At 45.8% G+C, this 18,106-nt stretch overlaps 1 protein-coding gene across 9 annotated transcripts in view; it reads right to left on the minus strand.

Annotated features, from left to right (window-relative positions):
• Positions 1-18,106, minus strand: part of LOC140398303 (rho GTPase-activating protein 32-like) — a 792,529-nt gene that overhangs the window by 281,200 nt on the left and 493,223 nt on the right. For 8 of the 9 annotated variants that reach the window (XM_072486839.1, XM_072486840.1, XM_072486832.1 and 5 more), the window contains one exon: positions 7,479-7,565. In XM_072486839.1, the coding sequence (XP_072342940.1) occupies positions 7,479-7,565 (87 nt within the window). Of the gene's footprint in view, positions 1-7,478; positions 7,566-8,357; positions 8,531-18,106 lie in introns of those variants that run through there. The other variant, XM_072486838.1, reaches the window with a different exon arrangement.

Raw genomic sequence — 18,106 nt, forward strand, 5'->3', positions numbered from 1 at the left:
AGGATGAGAAGGGAGATTTAATAATGGGAGATGAGGAAATGGCTGAGGAACTGAACAGGTTGTTTGGGTCGGTCTTCACAGTGGAAGACACAAATAACATGCCAGTGACTGATAGAAATGAGGCTATGACAGGTGAGGACCTTGAGAGGATTGTTATCACTAAGGAGGTAGTGATGGGCAAGCTAATGGGGCTAAAGGTAGACAAGTCTCCGGGCCCTGGTGGAATGATCCCAGAGTGCTAAAAGAGATGGCTAGGGAAATTGCAAATACACTAATGATAATTTACCAAAATTCACTAGACTCTGGGGTGGTCCCGGCGGATTGGAAATTAGCAAACTTGACATCACTGTTTAAAAAAGGAGGCAGGCAGAACGCGGGTAATTATAGGCCAGTGAGCTTAACTTCGGTAGTAGGGAAGATGCTGGAATCTATCATCAAGGAACAAATAGCGAGTCATCTGGATGGAAATTGTCCCATTGGGCAGAAGCCCTAACTAATTTAGTGGAATTTTTTGAGGACATTACCAGTGCGGTAGATAATGGGGAGCCAATGGATGTGGTATATCTGGATTTCCAGAAAGCCTTTGACAAGGTGCCACACAAAAGGTTGGTGCGTAAGATAAAGATGCATGGCATTAAGGGTAAAGTAGTAGCATGGATAGAGGATTGGTTAATTAATAGAAAGCAAAGAGTGGGGATTAATGGGTGTTTCTCTGGTTGGCAATCAGTAGCTAGTGGTGTCCCTCAGGGATCAGTGTTGGGCCCACAATTGTTCACAATTTACATAGATGATTTGGAGTTGGGGACCAAAGGCAATGTGTCCAAGTTTGCAGCCGACACTAAGATGAGTGGTAAAGCAAAAAGTGCAGAGCATACTGGAAGTCTGCAGAGGGATTTGGATAGGCTAAGTGAATGGGCTAGGGTCTGGCAGATGGAATACAATGTTGAAAAATATGAGGTTATCCATTTTGGTAGGAATAACAGCAAAAGGGATTATTATTGAAATGATAAAATATTAAAACATGCTGCTGTGCAGAGAGACTTGGGTATGCTAGTGCATGAGTCGCAAAAAGTTGGTTCACAGGTGCAACAGGTGATTAAGAAGGCAAATGGAATTTTGTTCTTCATTGCTAAAGGGATGGAGTTTAAGACTAGGGAGGTTATGCTGCAATTGTATCAGGTGTTAGTGAGGCCACACCTGGAGTAGTGTGTTCAGTTTTGGTCTCCTTACTTGAGAAAGGACGTACTGGCACTGCAGCATGTGCAGAGGAGATTCACGAGGTTAATCCCAGAGCTGAAGGGGTTGGATTACGAGGAGAGGTTGAGTAGACTGGGACTGTACTCGTTGGAATTTAGAAGAATGAGGGGGGATCTTATAGAAACACATAAAAGTATGATAAATGCGGGCAGGTTGTTTCCACTGGCGGGTGAAAGCAGAGCTAGGGGGCATAGCCTCAAAATAAGGGGAAGTAGATTGAGGACTGAGTTTAGGAGGAACTTCTTCACCCAAAGGGTTGTGAATCTATGCAATTCCTTGCCCAGTGAAGCAGTAGAGGCTCCTTCATTAAATGTTTTTAAGATAAAGATAGATAATTTTTTGAAGAATAAAGGGATTAAGGGTTAAGGTGTTCGGGCCGGAAAGCGGAGCTGAATTCACAAAAGATCAGCCATGATCTCATTGAATGGCGGAGCAGGCTCGAGGGGCCAGATGGCCTACTCCTGCTCCGAGTTCTTATGTGTTGTAAGACTTCTTACTGTTCATTTAATTCATGGAACATTTTTGGGGTTGAAGTAAAAATAACTCTCTCCAAACCCAGACTTGTGCATTTCACGAAAGACCTCATCAAAACTACCACTTTGAAAGAAAGCATTTTAATGATCTAAAAATTTGCTTTCAGGAAATTAATTGAACTAACAGAATTAAACACTGTCAGCTTTATCTGCTGACTTAATTAGTTTTTTTTAATATTATGATCTTGTAATAAACCTAATTTGAAGTTTTAGCCTGAATTGGATGACAGAGCAGCAGTATGCAGTGGACAACTAAAAAGATATTTCGGTACCTGAGAGAGTGCAGAGGAGATTTATCAGAATGGTCTCAGGGTGAGGAATTTTAGCTACAGGATTGGAGAAACTGGGGTTGCTGTCCTTGGATCAAAGGAGATTGAGGGGAGATTGGACAGAGATGTTGAAGATTATGACAGGTTAGATAAAGTAGACAAAGAAAGTTGTTCCCATTGGCTGATGATACAATGACTACAGGACATAATTTCAAGATATTGGGCAAGAGGTGTGAGAAAGAACATTTTTTATGCGTAAGTGGTAATGGCCTGCAACTCACTGCTGACAAGGGTGTTGGAAGCAGAGACTATAAATTATTTCATAAAGAAATGGGAGAGACACTCGGAGAAAATAAACTTCCAGGGCCACGTAGATCAGTTGGGGAATTGGGTCAGAGTAGATCATTCTACAGAGAGTTGGCATTAGCTGAATGGGCTAAATAGCGTCCTTCAGTTTCCAAATGACTCTGTGGCTCTCTGACTGGTTCTTTTGCTAATGGCTTTCAATCATTGTCCTCTGGTTCTCCACCTTTGTACCAATGGAAATAATCCACCCCCCCCCCAACCATTTACTCTGCACAGAGACTCATGATTTTGAACACTCCCAGTCAAATCTCCTCTGAACCTTCTCTTCTCGGAACAATTCAGTTTCTCCAATCAATAGCTGAAACCTTAACATGATTTGCCCTGAACAAATCAGTGTTGACTTTCCATAATTAATTTACATTTGTCCAAGGCAGCACGGTGGTCAACACTGCTGCCTTACAACGCCAGGGACATGGGTTCAATCCTGGCCTTGGGTCACTGTCTGTGTGGAGTTTGCACTTTCCCCCCATGTGTGTGTGGGTTTCCTCCGGGTGCTCCAGTTTCCTCCCAAGTCTAAAGATGTGCAGGTTGGGTGGATTGGCCATGTTAAATTACCAATGTCCATGGATGTGCAGGTTAGGTCATGAGATTATGGTATAAGGCGTAGTGGATTAGTGCAGAGTCGTTGGGCCAAATGGCCTCCCTCTACACAGTAGGGATTCTATGATTCTAAGTGACTGTTTACATTGGCCCGGATTATCGTTTTTAAAAGTTTTCCCGCCACCAAGCTTAAACTGACTGGTTTGTAAAGCTGGGCTCATCGCCATACTATTTTTGAACAGGGGTGTTATATCTTCAATTCCCCAGTCCTCTGGCACTGCCACTTCGGAGGAGGAAGATTGGAGGATTATGGCCAGTGCAATTTCAATAGATTCGTGTCTCAGTCTCCTTGATCACATGAGATCTGGTTCTGGTGAGTTATCAGGTTTAAATGCAGCCAGCCTATTTATTGCCTCATGAAATATACAAAATGAGCCACATGTGGTCCAATGATAGTCTATATTTAAAATTCCCTTTTACAGGATGTGGGCTTCACTGGCTAGAACAGCATTTGTTGCCCATCCCTAATTGTCTTCGAAAAGGTGGTGGTGAGCTGACTTCTTGAACTGCTGCAGTCCATTTGGTGTTTCAGGATTTTGACCCAGTGCCAGTGAAGGAATGGTGATATATTTCCAAGTCAGGATGGTGAGTGACTTGGAAGGGAACCTACAGGTGGTGGTGTTCACAGGTATCTGTTGCTCTTGTCCTTCTAAATGGAAGTAGTCATGGGTTTGGAAGGTGCTGCCTGAGGAACCTTGGTGAGTTCCTGCAGTGCATCTTGTAGATGGTACACACCACCACCACTACATCGGAGGTGGAGGGAGTGAATGTTTGTGTATCAGGTGGCAATCATGCAGGCTGTTTTGTCCTGGATGGTGTCGAACTTGAGTGTTGTAGGAGCTGCACTCATCTAGGCAACTGGGGAGTATTCCATAATATTCCTGACTTTTGCCTTGTATCTGGTGGACAGGTTTAACGGAGTCAAGACGTGAGTTACTCGCTGTAGGATTCCGAGCCTCTGGCCTGCTCTTGTAGCCACATATGGTTAGTCCAGTTCAATTTCAGGTTAATGGTAGCCCGTAGGATGTTGATAGTAGGGAATTCAGTTATGGTAATGCCATTGAATGTCAATAGGCAATGGTTAGGTTCTCTCTTGTTGGAGATGGTCATTGCCTGGCACTTGCATGGCACAAAAGTTACTTGCCACTTGTCAGTCCAAGCCTGGATATTGTCCAGGTCTTGCTACATTTTCGCATGTACTGCTTCAGTGTTGAACATTAGAACATAGAATAGAATTCCTAGAGTGCAGAAGATGCCATTCGGTCTATCAAGTCTGCACCAACCCTCTGAAGGAGCACCCTACCTAGGCCCAGTCCCCCACCCCTCTCCGTAACCCCACCTAACTTGCACATCTTTAGACTGTGGCAGGAAACCGGAGCACCCAGACATGGGGACAAAGTTCAAACTCCACACAGATAGTCACCTAAGGCTGGAATTGAACCCGGGTCACTGGCGCTGAGGCAATCATCAGCGAACATCCCCCACCAATCTGACCTTATGTTGGAAGGAAGCTCAATGACGAAACAGCTGAAGGTGGTTGGGCCTAGGACATTATCCTGAGGAACTTCTCCAACGATGTCTCGGGACTGAAATAACTGACCTCCAATAGCCACAGCCACCTTCCTTTGCACGAGGTATGATACCAACCAGTGGAGACTTTGCCACCCCACCCATTGACTTCAGCTTTGCGAGGGCTCCTTGCAGCCATACTCAATCAAATGCTGCCTTGATGTCAAGGACTCTCACCTCTGAAGTTCAGCTCTTTTGTCCATGTTTGAACCAAGGCTGTAAGGAGGTCAGTAACTAAGTGACCATGACTGAACCCAAACTGAGCATCAGTGAGCAGGTTTTAGTTAAGTAAGTGCTGTTTAATAACGGTGTTGATAACCCCTTTCATCACTTTACTGATGATGAGAGTAGACTGATAGGGCAGTAATTGGCCTGGTTGGTTTGTCCTGCTTTGTGTGTACAGGACATACCTTAGCAATTTTCCATATTGTTGCAGCTGTACTGGATCAGATTCGCTGGGGGCACAGCAAGTTCTGGAGCATAAGTCTTCAGTATTATTGTTGGAATATTGTCTGGGCCCTTAGCTTTTGTGGTATCCAATGCCTTCAGCCGTCTCTTGATGTCACGTGAAATGAATCGAATTGGCTGAAGGTTGGCAACTGTGATGCTAGGGACCACTGGAGGGGACTGAGATGGATCGTCCACTCGGCCATTTTAGTTAAAGATTATTGCAAATGCTTCAGCCGTGTCTTTTGCATTGATGAGGTGTGGTCCTCCATCATTGAAAATGGGGATATTTGAGGAGCCTCCTCCTCCAGCAAGCTGAGCTGTTTAATTGTCCACCATCATACACGAATATGCCAAGACTGCAGAGCTTAGATCTGATCCATTGATTTTGGGGTCGTTCAACTCTATCGATAAATTCTATTATTTGGCATACAAGTAGTCCTGTGTTGTAGCTTTACCAGGTTGACACCTCATTTTTCAGTATGCCTGGTACTGATCCTGGCATACCCTCCTGCATTCTTCATTGAACCAGGCTTGATGCCCTGGCTTGGTGGTAACGGTAGAGATGGGGATATGCCAGGCCATGAGATACAGATTGTGACTGAGTACAATTCTGCTGCTGATGGCCCATAGCACCTAGTAGGTGCCCAGACTCGAGTTGCTAGATCTGTTCTGAATCTATCTTATTTAGCATGGTGGTTGTGCCACATAACACTATGAAGGGCATTCTCAATGTGGAGACGGGACTTTGTCTCCACAAGGACTGTTTGGTGGTCATTCCTACCAATACTGTCATGAACAGATCCATCTGCAACAGGCAGGTTGGTGAGGATGAGGCCTAGTATGTTTTTCCCTCTTGTTGGTTCCTTCACCACCTGTTGCAGATCCAGTATAGCAGCTATGTCCTTTAAGACTCGGTCAGTCGTGGTGCTACCGAGCTACTCTTGGTGACGGACTTTGAAGTTCCCCACCCAGAGTACATTCTGTACCTTACCAGCCTCAGTGCTTGTTCTAAGTGGTGTTCAACATGTAGGAGTCCAGATTCATAGAATAATACAGCACAGGAGAGGCCATTCTGCCCATCGAATCTGCATCGACATATGAAAAACACCTAATCCCATTTACCAGCATTTGGTCCATAACCTTGAAAGTTGACATGTCAAGTGCTCATCCTGATGGATGTGAGGCAACCGCCTCTACCACCCTCCGAGGCATTGTATTCTAGACACTCACCACCCTCTGAGTAAGAAGGTTTTCCCTCAAATACCCCTAAACTTCCTGCCCTGACCTTGAACTTGTGTCCCCTCGTTTCTGCCCTAACTAAGGGGAAAATCTGCTCCCTGTCCATCCCCCTTATAACCTTGTACACCTCGATCAGCTCTCCCCATCCCCCCCCAATCCGCTGTGCTCCAGCGAAAACAACCCAAGCCTATCCAACCTCTCTTCATAATTGTTCCATTCCAGGGAACAACCGGTGAATTACCTCTGCAACCTCTCGAGTGCAGTCACATCCTTCCTATGATGTGGCGACCAGAACTGCACACAGCACTCCAGCTGAGGCCTCACCAACATTCTAAACAGTCCATCATGATTCATCAGTTGACGGTGGACGGTACACGATAATCATCAGGATGTTTCCTTGCCCGTGTTTGAACTGGAACCATGAGGCTTTGTGATGTCGGGAGTTGATGTTGAGGAGTCATAGGCCAACGCCCTTCCAACTGTTTAACACTGTGCTGCCACCTCAGCTGGGTCTGTCCTGCGGGTGGGATAGGACATATCCAGGGAAGGTGATAAAAGATTTTTGGGAAGTGTAAGGTCTGATTCCATGAGCATGACTCTGTCCGACTGTTCCTTGACTAGTTGCACAAGCCCCCAGATGTTAGTAAGGATGACTTTGCAGGGTTGACAGGGCTTGATTTGCCATTGTCGCTTCCAGTTCTTATGGATTCTTATGGCGAATCCATAAGAAGCATGTTTCATAAAGTTTCATTCAAGAAATAAGTGGACGTAGTCTAAATATAATTTAGAACCTCTGCTCAAGACTGGCCAATGTTTTCAGTGGCAATGGCTGGAGCAATTTGGTAAAAACCTCTAGGCTTCAGGCCTAACTGCCACATACAGATAGATGCCTAAGTGGCATGGTGCGATATTGGATCAGTCCAGCAGTGTAACTGCATTGATCAAGGACAGTGTCTCACATAATAGGTCAGTGCATTTCTCTTCCTTTTGCATTCACTTTTTCCAGGTCTAATGTTATCATAGAATTTGCAGTGCAGAAAGGAAGCCATTCGGCCCATCTGGTCTGCACCGGCTCTTGGAAAGAGCACCCACCCATCTGCCTCGACTACTCATATTGTGTCTGCTGTATCACAAGTTGAATCAGCATGGGGGCTCATCTGGTTAAAGCAATAATCAAAAACCGATGTAATCTTACCTGACAGGAGACCTGAACCAGAAACACAAGGTCTTTGGTGTCAGCACAATTCCTACTCGCTTCATTCTGCTCCTCTGTCAGCGCCAGCTACACGAGGCCAAACAATCGGGAAGGACGGAGGGGGTAAAAGGAACAGGAAAAAAACACACACATTAGTTCAAGGCCGAACAATTTGTTAAATAATGCATGAGTGTGGCTTTGTCACTGTTAATCCTGGAGTGTATTACGCTGGAGTCTGTGTTAAACAAATTGGAGGGGGAGGGGGGCACGTTTGCGAGTGTGTGAAGCTACAATCAGTTATGTCATTACCAGCTGGCTAATACAGGCTCTCGGCAATCGATGATTTCCAGCAAGACTCAATCTATATTTAAAAATGGATTGATTACTACAGGAAGCTTCAGATTCATACAAAGGCTTACATCCAAAGTGTTAATATACTAATTGTTCAATTTAAAAACACACACATACCACCACCCCTGGATGTAATAAAGCCACACAGCCGACAATTAGCACAAAGAGAGGGCTCAGCCATTTATTTACTACAAATGTTTTGGTGTCTTTTCCGATTGTGCCACAGAGGAAACAAAAAACTGGGACTTGTATATAATCTGACAAAAGCTAATCCTTTTTTCTGTTTGCAGATTCCACCCTCAGATCCCTACTGTGAAAATGGATGTGTTCACTGCATTATTTGTGTAGGGCATTCATGATGGCTGTGACGCTCTTGCAAAACAGAGCTTTATGATGAAAAGCACATGAATCACTTCAGTGTCTGTCCTATACATTTATTAGATAACAAGGCACCGAACGATCAAAGCGTAGTGTGCACGAAGCAGCACCCATTTCAAGGGGAGAATATCATTGCAATCTCACACTTACCCTTCCTAACAATGCTTTCCTCACAATATACAGACCAGCAGAGATTTAACAGCTCATTTGAGTCATGTCCAGGCACAAGTTAAATGCTAGAACTGCACAGCAAGAGAAAGTATCCATCCTCTAGTTTTAAAAGGTCAATCTGTAAACATCCGTCGCCCTTATTGAGCAGACCACACGGTGATCGTTCAGATGGTTTATAAGCTGAGTCTCTGAGCTCCCTGTTAACCCATTTCTGTGCCGCCCGCTTCATGCTCAATTTGCTTAGCTAAGGCAGCTGCTCTGTAGTAGGAAGAGTCCCACTGGACTAGGACCGACAGCATGGAGCTCGGCAGCAGCCAAGAGCAACACAGGAGTACGTGCAGCAACGACGTGCCTGCCAGACATTTCACTGCTCAGAGCACTCAGTAGGGACATGAACAGTTCATGTAAGAGTCTTTATCTGAAACATGACATTCATTAAATAAAAACGATGCATGGCTTCTGAGCAGCCATGCAGCACTGTTCAAACTGATTGTGTATGCTGGAAGCTCATTAGGACTGGGATATTAGGCAGATTCCGAACTCTCGCATTATATATCCTTTTCTAACCAGAACGTCAGAGCTTTGCTTAGTCCTGAACTTGTTTTTCTAAAATTATCCTTTTTTCATTTCTCTTAGAAGAGGAACTATTTCAGAAATGGGAATTTTCCAAATGCTGTGCTTACTTTAGCTGGCCCTCAGTTTCTGGTAAGGGATTCCATGTTAGCTGTATGTTTCTCCTTCCCCACCCGCACACAAACTGCACATGGCGTTGAGCTCATCTTAACCTTCCACAAGCCATTCTCTATTTAAAGTCAAATGCAACACAGATTCTGCACCGGAATATGTGCAAAAGTTTCACAAATCAGGAGCTGACTCTGAGCAAGGAGTATTGAAAGATACATTAAACTGAAGTTGTGAAAAACAAGGACTAATGTGAATGGATGAGTAAAGGCAATCTTGAAAAAAATCAAACAGAAGGTGTCCTGTAGCTTTCAATCACTTCAAGAATAACAGCAAGACATGGGACTGCAAGCAACTTCATTAATCCTTTTGCATTGACAAAAAGGATGTTTCCTCAAATTAAATGGATAAACCAGTATTTTGTGAACAAAGCGGGAAAATGCCTCAAACCCCTTGCAGTCACCCAATTCTGTTAAGTAGCAACAACAACAAAAAAGAAGCCTTTTGCGGGAAAACATGCATAATTTAAAAGGTATTAGCCTGTACAGGATTAAACGCTGATACCGAGTTATTTCTGAACCAGTGATGCATTTCACCAGTGGGGGGGGGGGGGGGGGGGGGGAGGATAAGCATCAGATCTGAAATTTCACTAATAAAATCCTAACCCTGTTCCTCACTTCTAGCTCAGGAAGCAAAGCCATCTCTCATTGTGCACCACAGAGCACTGCACTATAGCCCATGGAGATGAAGCACACAGTTATTAGGGAATCATATCCAGTAGAATTAGTCAAACATTTCCACTTGATCATCCAGCCAATAAAACTAAGCAGGTTGTATTTTAACAAAGTATATTCACCAACTAGATGTTTTTATTAAATTGGAAGAGAATCCCTAATCCAACCCTCATTTCAATTCAAGAGGACCCACACAAAAATCAATGAAACCTTTTACATTCTACAGTGCATGTTCAGGTCAGCAGCACATCTATTCACGTCTGTTTCAGCAATCTGTCACTGCTTTTAATCCGATCACGGAACTTTATGTTTCACCAATACTGATGGGCAATGCACATACAAAACCACCAAATTTAGAAGTTGTTTTGAAAATGGCAAAAGCGATTGAGAGCTGAACACCTGCTGTCCCTGGGCCGGAAAGGCACATTTGCTTTTATCTCTTTTAGATGACATATTTTCAAGATACATTTAGCTCTCAAAGTCTGGTTATTGAAGCACCTACATTTGAATTTTAATACATGATTTGTGTTCTTTGTGTAAGCTCTCCTGTGCAATATGGCATTCCCAAGGGATATGGGGGGGTTGTCATTCACTGTATCTGCTGCTAATCTCAGACGTCATAAACAATAACAGCGTCCTATACACATGCCATTTTCCACTCTGCCCTTACCCAAGAGCCTGACACTCTCCTTCAGAAGTGCGTTTGAAGGTTTTTAGTCTCCAGGACAGAAGGCAACTTTCATTCTTGCATAAAAGGAACTGGAGAAAGCTACTCAGTCCCACAAGCTTGTTTTGCTATTCAATTAGATCATCACTGATCTATATTCATTTGTATTTTATATTCCATTTAGCCACTTTAGTTTTGTAACCTTTGATATCCTTAACTCTAACAATATGAGTTTTGTAATTCTCAATTGGTCTCCAGCCTTGATTGCTTGTTTTGGAAGGAGGAAGTTACAGATTTTCACCAACCTTTGCATCAGGAAGTGCTTCCGGACACCACCCCTGAAAGGTTCAGTGCTCATTTTAAGGTTACGTTCCCTTGTTATGGATTCCTCGTCCAGAGGAAATAGTTTCTCTCTATCTACCAATCAAATAGTTCAGGGCCTCATCCATCCATCAGTTAGGTGGACAACCACAAATTGTTGCTGGCCTCGTCTTTCTGGAGTTCAAAGTCTAGCAAAATTTGACATTGTACACATTAATACATGTTGTCAACATCTTACTTTTCAGTAAGTCCTGCTATTGGGCTCCCCGATTCTTTCTCTGCTACTCAGCACAACTTGCGTTCTTCCTCGACAAGTTCATGCTCGATACCAAATGAGGTGCATACCTTATATCTCCCTGCCCCACCTCATCTCATACACTGCATGATTTCTGTCAGCATCAACTCTGTCCCTGAACCCATCTGCCCCCAACAGCTCTCCATGCCTCCAACGCCTACCCACTATGGAGCTGTACCCCAGCATGAGGCAGCGTTTTCAGGAAAGGACCAGAGAAAATCAAGCAGATTAAAAAGAAGAAAACAGCAGAGCTTAATTTAATGTACAGGAAAACAAAGTCAAGCATTATACCTCATGTATTATGTCACCATGTACATGGATTACCAGGATACCCATAGAATCCCTAGTTCAGGTGGCCATTTCGGCCATTGAGTCTGCACCAACCCTCCATCTATCTAGGCCCACTCTCCCCTGCCCTATCCCTACTCATTGGTCATGGCCAATCCACCTAACCTGCACATCTTTGGAAATCTCCAGTGTATAATCACACTTATACCAGATCTTTAAGTGAGCCACTTAGTTTCTTCCCCACACCATGTCAAATAACCCCGTTTTGCAAATATTTATTCACTTTCCTTCTGTAAGCCACCATTGATTCTGCTCTCCACCCCTCCCCTGTTGTTGGTCAGGTATTCACAGCCTAACAGCTCTCTTTAAAAAAAAAACCTTTTAACTTCTTCCTTCATTCTTCTGGTAATAATCTGAAATTGATGTTCTTTAGTTACTGATCGACTAACCAGTGGAAATATTTTTTTTCCTCTAAGTTAGCTTATAACTAAAGTGATTCAACTGCCCATGACGTCAATTCTGCAAAGGTGAGCTTCAAGATCTATTTTTTTAATAAAGGGTGCACACTTTACTGTTACAGAGGTCTGTTTTCAGAACTGCTCTGATAGCAGCACACTAAATCCAGATTGTGAGCACGCTTAGTTCCCCCTTTTTGTTGAACTGTGCTTCAGTGGAAAGGAAAAAGAAAAGGACATTTGGGCACTAGACAGTAGGAGAGGTAGGGACACATGCTTCCCATCCCTTGCCCAATCACCAGATCTCACCACAACATACTCTACTGGAAAGTGGTATTTGAGATCAAATTAAAGATTCCCAGGAACCCAACTCAATGTCACAGCGTCTTAGTCCAATGTTAATCTCTATGTTTTCATACCTAACATAGTAGTAAACCTAAAGATTGTCAGTGTGTGTGAGGGAGAGAGAGAGAGAGAAATGTCCAACAACATCACTACTAACAACATGCTTTCAAGTTTTCAGCTCGAGCACAGCCTCCCAGGATCCATCATGCCAGCCAGTGCAACCAGAAACAAAGGACAGCCAATGGGATTTCTGAGACACTTATCTTAGTTTCCAAAGTTCCAAACTTTACTTGAGAACAGAAGGCACCATATCAAAATTGGGCCTCTGACATTATTGACAAGGTAAATGTTGATTCTGTTTCTTTCAAGTGATCAATTTCATGATCAGCAATGATAATAATGAATGGTGGAGCAGGCCCGAAAGGATGAATGACCTCCTCTTGCTTCTGGGTGTTCAGTCTTTATCCTGCTGCATTACACAGTTGGAAAGTGAACCATAAGCAAACCGTCAGCTCATATTCATTTCGCAATGGGCACCATCTCCCACGACATGCTCGAGCCTGAAAGTCAGGACTTAATACCTTACCTAGTTTAGCAAGCGCAGGAATCGGAGACACTTGACCATCTTCTGGGAACTAATTTCTAAAGCATGAAAACATGCAGCTCTGACAGGGAACGTGGGCAGTGAATTAGAATCAGCACTGCACAGAGACTGAACAGCTCCCATGCTCACACTAAACATGCTTACTAACCTGTACCTGCATAAAGAAATGGACTGTGTCGGTAAATCTTTGTGATGTTGATGGTGAACTGCAGTTCGCATGTACAGCAGCACCTCCTCCTACCAGTATGTTAAGTTACTCAAATAGACTTCAGTCAGAGACAACAAAAAAACCAAACTATAAACAAATAAGTACTGAATTACACTGCTTTATCTAGTGCCCCGACAGACCAGTCAGTGTTAATCTGAATAATTAATAACTGGATAATTCTAAACCAGAAATGCAATCCACCATCTTCAGGGTGTCGAAAACTAACACACAGGCACAGCAGCAGTAAGACACCCCACACATCCAGGATTGAGGTGAAATAAGATCACTTCACACTGCTCAGGTAAACAAGAAATGGCCAGATTTTTCTCCACAACTGAATTTGCCCTGTCCATCACAAGAAAGTAAGATGAGAACACAAGTTTATATTTTAATCACAGGAGCATTTGTCGGAACACAGTTTCCATTTCCACAGTGCTTCAATCAGGAAGGCAGACATATTGTTGGAGATGTTTTTGTTTATTATTATTCTTTCACAGGATGTGGGCATCGCTGGCTCAGGCAGCATTTATTGCTCATCCCAAATTTCCCAAGAATGTAATGGAGAGCCGCTCTCTTGAACCGCTGCAGTCCATGTGGTGGAAGTACACCCACAGTGCTGTTAGGGATGAAATTGCACAATTTTGACTCAGCAAGTCAAGGAATGGTGATATACTTCCAACTCAGGAGGGTGTGTAGTTTAGAGAGGAACCTGCGTGTAGTTTAGAGAGGATCAGGCGGCACGGTAATGCAGTAGTTTGCACTGCTGCTTCACAGCAACAGGGACCCGGGTTTGATTCACGCTTGGGTCACTGTCTGTGCAGTGTCTGCACGTTCTCCCCGTGTCTGCGTGGGTTTCCTCTGGGTGCTGCAGTTTCCTCCCACCGGCCTCAAAAGATGTGCTTGTTAGGTGAATTGGACATTCTGAATTCTCCCTTAATGTACCCAAACAGGTACATTAAGTGTGGCGACTTGGGTATTTTCACGGTAACTTAATTGAAGTGTTAATATAAGCCTACTTGTGACAATAATAAAGATTAAAACGTAGTGGTGCTCCCATGTGTCTGTTGTTCCAGTCCTTCTAGGTTATAGAGGCTACGTGTTTGGAAGATGTTTTTTGAAGAAGCCTTGGTGAGTTGCTCCAGTGCATCTTTTTGATGGACCACACTTCTGCTACTGTACATCTGTGATGGAGGATGAGAATGTTGAAGTTGGTGGATGGGGTGCCAATGAAGTGGGCTGCTTTGACCTGAATGGTATCGAGCTTCTTTAAGTGTTGATGGAGCTGCATCATCGAAGCTAGTGGAGAATATCTCATAGTACTCCTGACTTGTAGATTGTGGACAGGCTTGGGAAGTCAGGAACGGAGTTATCCGTTGCAGAATTCCCAGCATTTGATCTGGTTGTTCATATGGCTAGGCCAGTTCAACATCTGGTCAATGGTAACCCCAGGATGTTGATGGTGGGGATTCAGCAATGATAATGCCATTGTCATGGGGAGGTGGTTAGATTCTCTCTAGTTGGAGATGATCATTGCCTGGCATTGGTGTGGCGCAGATGTTGAGTGCCACTTGGCAGTCCAAGCCTGAATGCTGTCCACGTCTTGCTGCATATGGTTAGTGACTGCTTCAGTATTTGAGGAGTTGTGAATGTTGCTGAAAATATGCAATCAGCAGCGAAAATTCCCACTTTTGACTTTATGAGGTGGGAAGGTCAGTGATGAAACACAGAACATACAGTGCAGAAGGAGGCCATTCGGCCCATTGAGTTTGCACTGACCCACTTAAGCCCTCATTTCCACCCGTAACCCAATAACCCCTCCTAATCTTTTTGGACACTAAGGGCAATTTAGAATGACCAATCCATCTAACCTACACGTCTTTGGACTGTGGGAGGAAACCAGAGCACCTGGAGGAAACCCACGCAGACATGGGGAGAATGTGCAGACTCCGCACAGACAGTGACCCAGCGGGGAATCGAACCAGGGACCCTAGCGCTGTGAAGCCACAGTACTAGCTACTTATGCTACCATGCTGAAGATGGTTGGGCCGAGGACACTACCCTGAGGAACTCAAAGAACAATACAGTACAAGATCAGGCCCTTTGGCCATCCAAGCCTGTGCCGGTCATACCAACCTTTACCAAAACCCTTAGCACTTCCTTGTGCCATATCCCTCTATACCCATCCTATCCATATGTTTGTCAAGAGGCCTTTTGAACGCCGTTAATCTATTGGCATCACAAGTGCCCCTGGCAATGCATTCCAGGCACTCATAAACCTGCCTCGCATATCTCCTCTAACCATTGCCTCACGGACCTTAAACCTATGCACCCTGGTGACTGACCCCTCCACCCTGGGAAAGAGTGTCTGCCCATCCACTCTATCATGCCCTTCATAATCTTGTAGACCTCTATAAAGTCACCCCTCAACCTCCGTCTTTCTAATGAAAACAGTCCGAGTCTATTCAGCCTCTCCACATAGCCACCATCCTCCAGACCTGGCAACATCCTGGTAAACTCCTCTGCACCCTCTCCAAACCCTCCACTCCAATGAACGCAAGCATTTCATATGCTTTCTTTTTTTTTTAAAGAAATATTTTTATTAAAATTTTTACATATTTTCAACAAAATAAAAAAACACTTACAGAAAAAAGATAAACAAAGAACACATATATAAACATCTTACAACTACCTCACGAATTTCCCCAATATACAAACCCCCCATTAAGCAATAATAAACACAGTAGAAAACACAAAGTACCCCCGCCCCCCCCCCACCGGGTTGCTGCTGCTGCTGACCACCTCCTAAGTCTAGGAACTGCCTGAAGAACCCTTGCACAGACCCTCTCATGGCAAATTTTACCCTCTCCAATTTAATGAACCTTGCCATGCCGCTGATCCAGGCTTCCATGCTTGGGGGCCTCGCATCCTTCCACTGTAGCAGAATCCTCCGCCGGGCTACCAGGGACGCAAAGGCCAGAATACCGGCCTCTTTTGCCTCCTGCACTCCCGGCTCGTCTGATACCCCAAATAGTGCTAACCACCAGCTCGGCTTAACCTGGGTGTTCACCACCTTAGACACCGTCCTCGCAATACCCCTCCAGAACCCATCCAGCGCCGGGCACGGCCAGAACATGTCGATGTGATTTGCTGGGCTCCCCGAGCACCTCCCACACCTGTCTTCCACCCCAAAGAACCTGCTCAGCCTCGCCCCTGTCATATGCGCTCTGTGAAGAACCTTAAATTGTATCAGGCTAAGCCTGGCGCAAGAGGAAGAATTAACCCTACCCAGGGCGTCTGCCCACGCACCCTCGTCTATCTCCTCCCCAAGCTCCTCCTCCCATTTACCCTTTAGCTCCTCCACCAAGGTTTCCTCCTCCTCCTGCATCTCCTGGTAGATCGCCGAGACCCTGCCCCCTCCAACCCACACCCCCGAGAGCACCCTATCCTGGATCCCGAGTGCTGGAAGCAGCGGGAACACCCTCACCTGCCTTCTTACAAACACCCTTACCTGCATGTACCTGAAGGCATTTCCGGGGGGGGGGGAAGCCCGAATTTTTCCTCCAGTGCCCCAAGGCTCGCAAACGTCCCACCTAAAAACAGGTTCCCCATCCTTCTAATTCCTGTCCTGTGCCAGCTCAGGAACCCTCCATCCATTCTCCCCGGGACGAACCGATGGTTCTCCCGGATCGGGCACCAAACCGAAGCCTCTACCTAACCCCTGTGACGTCTCCACTGCCCCCAAATTTTCAAAGTCGCCGCCACCACCGGACTCGTGGTGTCCCTAGTTGGTGGGAGCGGCAGCGGTGCTGTCACCAGCGCTCCCAGACTCGTGCCCACACAGGACGCCATCTCCAGCCTCTTCCATGCCGCCCCGTCCCCCTCCATCCCCACTTGCATATCATCGCCACATTGGCAGCCCAGTAATACCCACACAGATTAGGTAACGCTAACCCTCCTCTGTCCCTACTCCGCTCCAGAAACACCCTTCTCACCCTCGGGGTCTTTTTCGCCCACACGAATCCCATGATGCTCCTACTGACACGCTTAAAAAAGGCCTTAGGGATCAGGATAGGGAGGCACTGAAATACAAAAAGGAACCTCGGGAGCACCGTCATCTTCACCGACTGTACCCTACCCACCAGGGAGAGTGGCAGCGTATCCCACCTTTTAAACTCCTCCTCCATCTGCTCCACCAGCCTCGTCAAGTTGAGCTTGTGTAGGGCCCCCCAGCTCGTGGCCACCTGGATCCCCAAGTACTGAAAACTCCTTTCCGCCCTCTTCAGTGAAAGCTCGTCTATCCCCCTTCCCTGGTCCCCTGGGTGTACCACGAAGAGCTCACTCTTCCCCACGTTGAGCTTATACCCGGAAAAGTCCCCAAACTCCCTGAGGATCCGCATCACCTCCGGCATCCCCCCTACTGGGTCCGCCACATACAGTAACAGGTCACGGCATACAACAATACCCCGTGTTCCTCCCCCACCCGGACCAGCCCCCTCCAGTTCCTGGACTCCCTTAGAGCCATAGACTCAATTGCCAATGCAAATAGCAAGGGGGATAGGGGGCACCCCTGCCTCGTCCCCCGGTACAGCCGAAAGTATTCCGACCTCCTCCGATTCGTGGCCACACTCGCCACCGGGGCTTCGTAAAGTAGCCTAACCCAACTAATGAACCCCTCCCCGAACCCAAATCTCCTCAACATTTCCCAAAGGTACCCCCACTCCACCCTATCGAAGGCCGTCTCCGCGTCCATCGCCGCCACTATCTCCGTTTCCCCCTCCACTGCAGGCATCATGATTACGTTAAGGAGCCACCGCACATTGGTATTCAGCTGCCTTCCCTTAACAAAACCCATCTGGTCCTCGTGAATCACCCCCGGGACACAGTCCTCAATTCTGGTAGCCAACACCTTCGCTAACAGCTTCGCATCCACGTTGAGGAGATTGGCCTATACGACCCACACTGTAATGGGTCCTTGTCCCACTTCAAGATCAGCAAGATCAGCGCCCTGGTCATCGTCGGGGGTAGCCCCCCCCCACCCCCCGCCCCCATTGAAAGTCCTCACTAATAGAGGGCCCAGCAGGTCCATGTACTTCCGGTAAAATTCAACCGGGAACCCATCTGACCCCAGTG

This window comes from Scyliorhinus torazame, chromosome 21 (genome assembly GCF_047496885.1).
Source record: "Scyliorhinus torazame isolate Kashiwa2021f chromosome 21, sScyTor2.1, whole genome shotgun sequence".
NCBI classification, from domain to species: domain Eukaryota; kingdom Metazoa; phylum Chordata; class Chondrichthyes; order Carcharhiniformes; family Scyliorhinidae; genus Scyliorhinus; species Scyliorhinus torazame.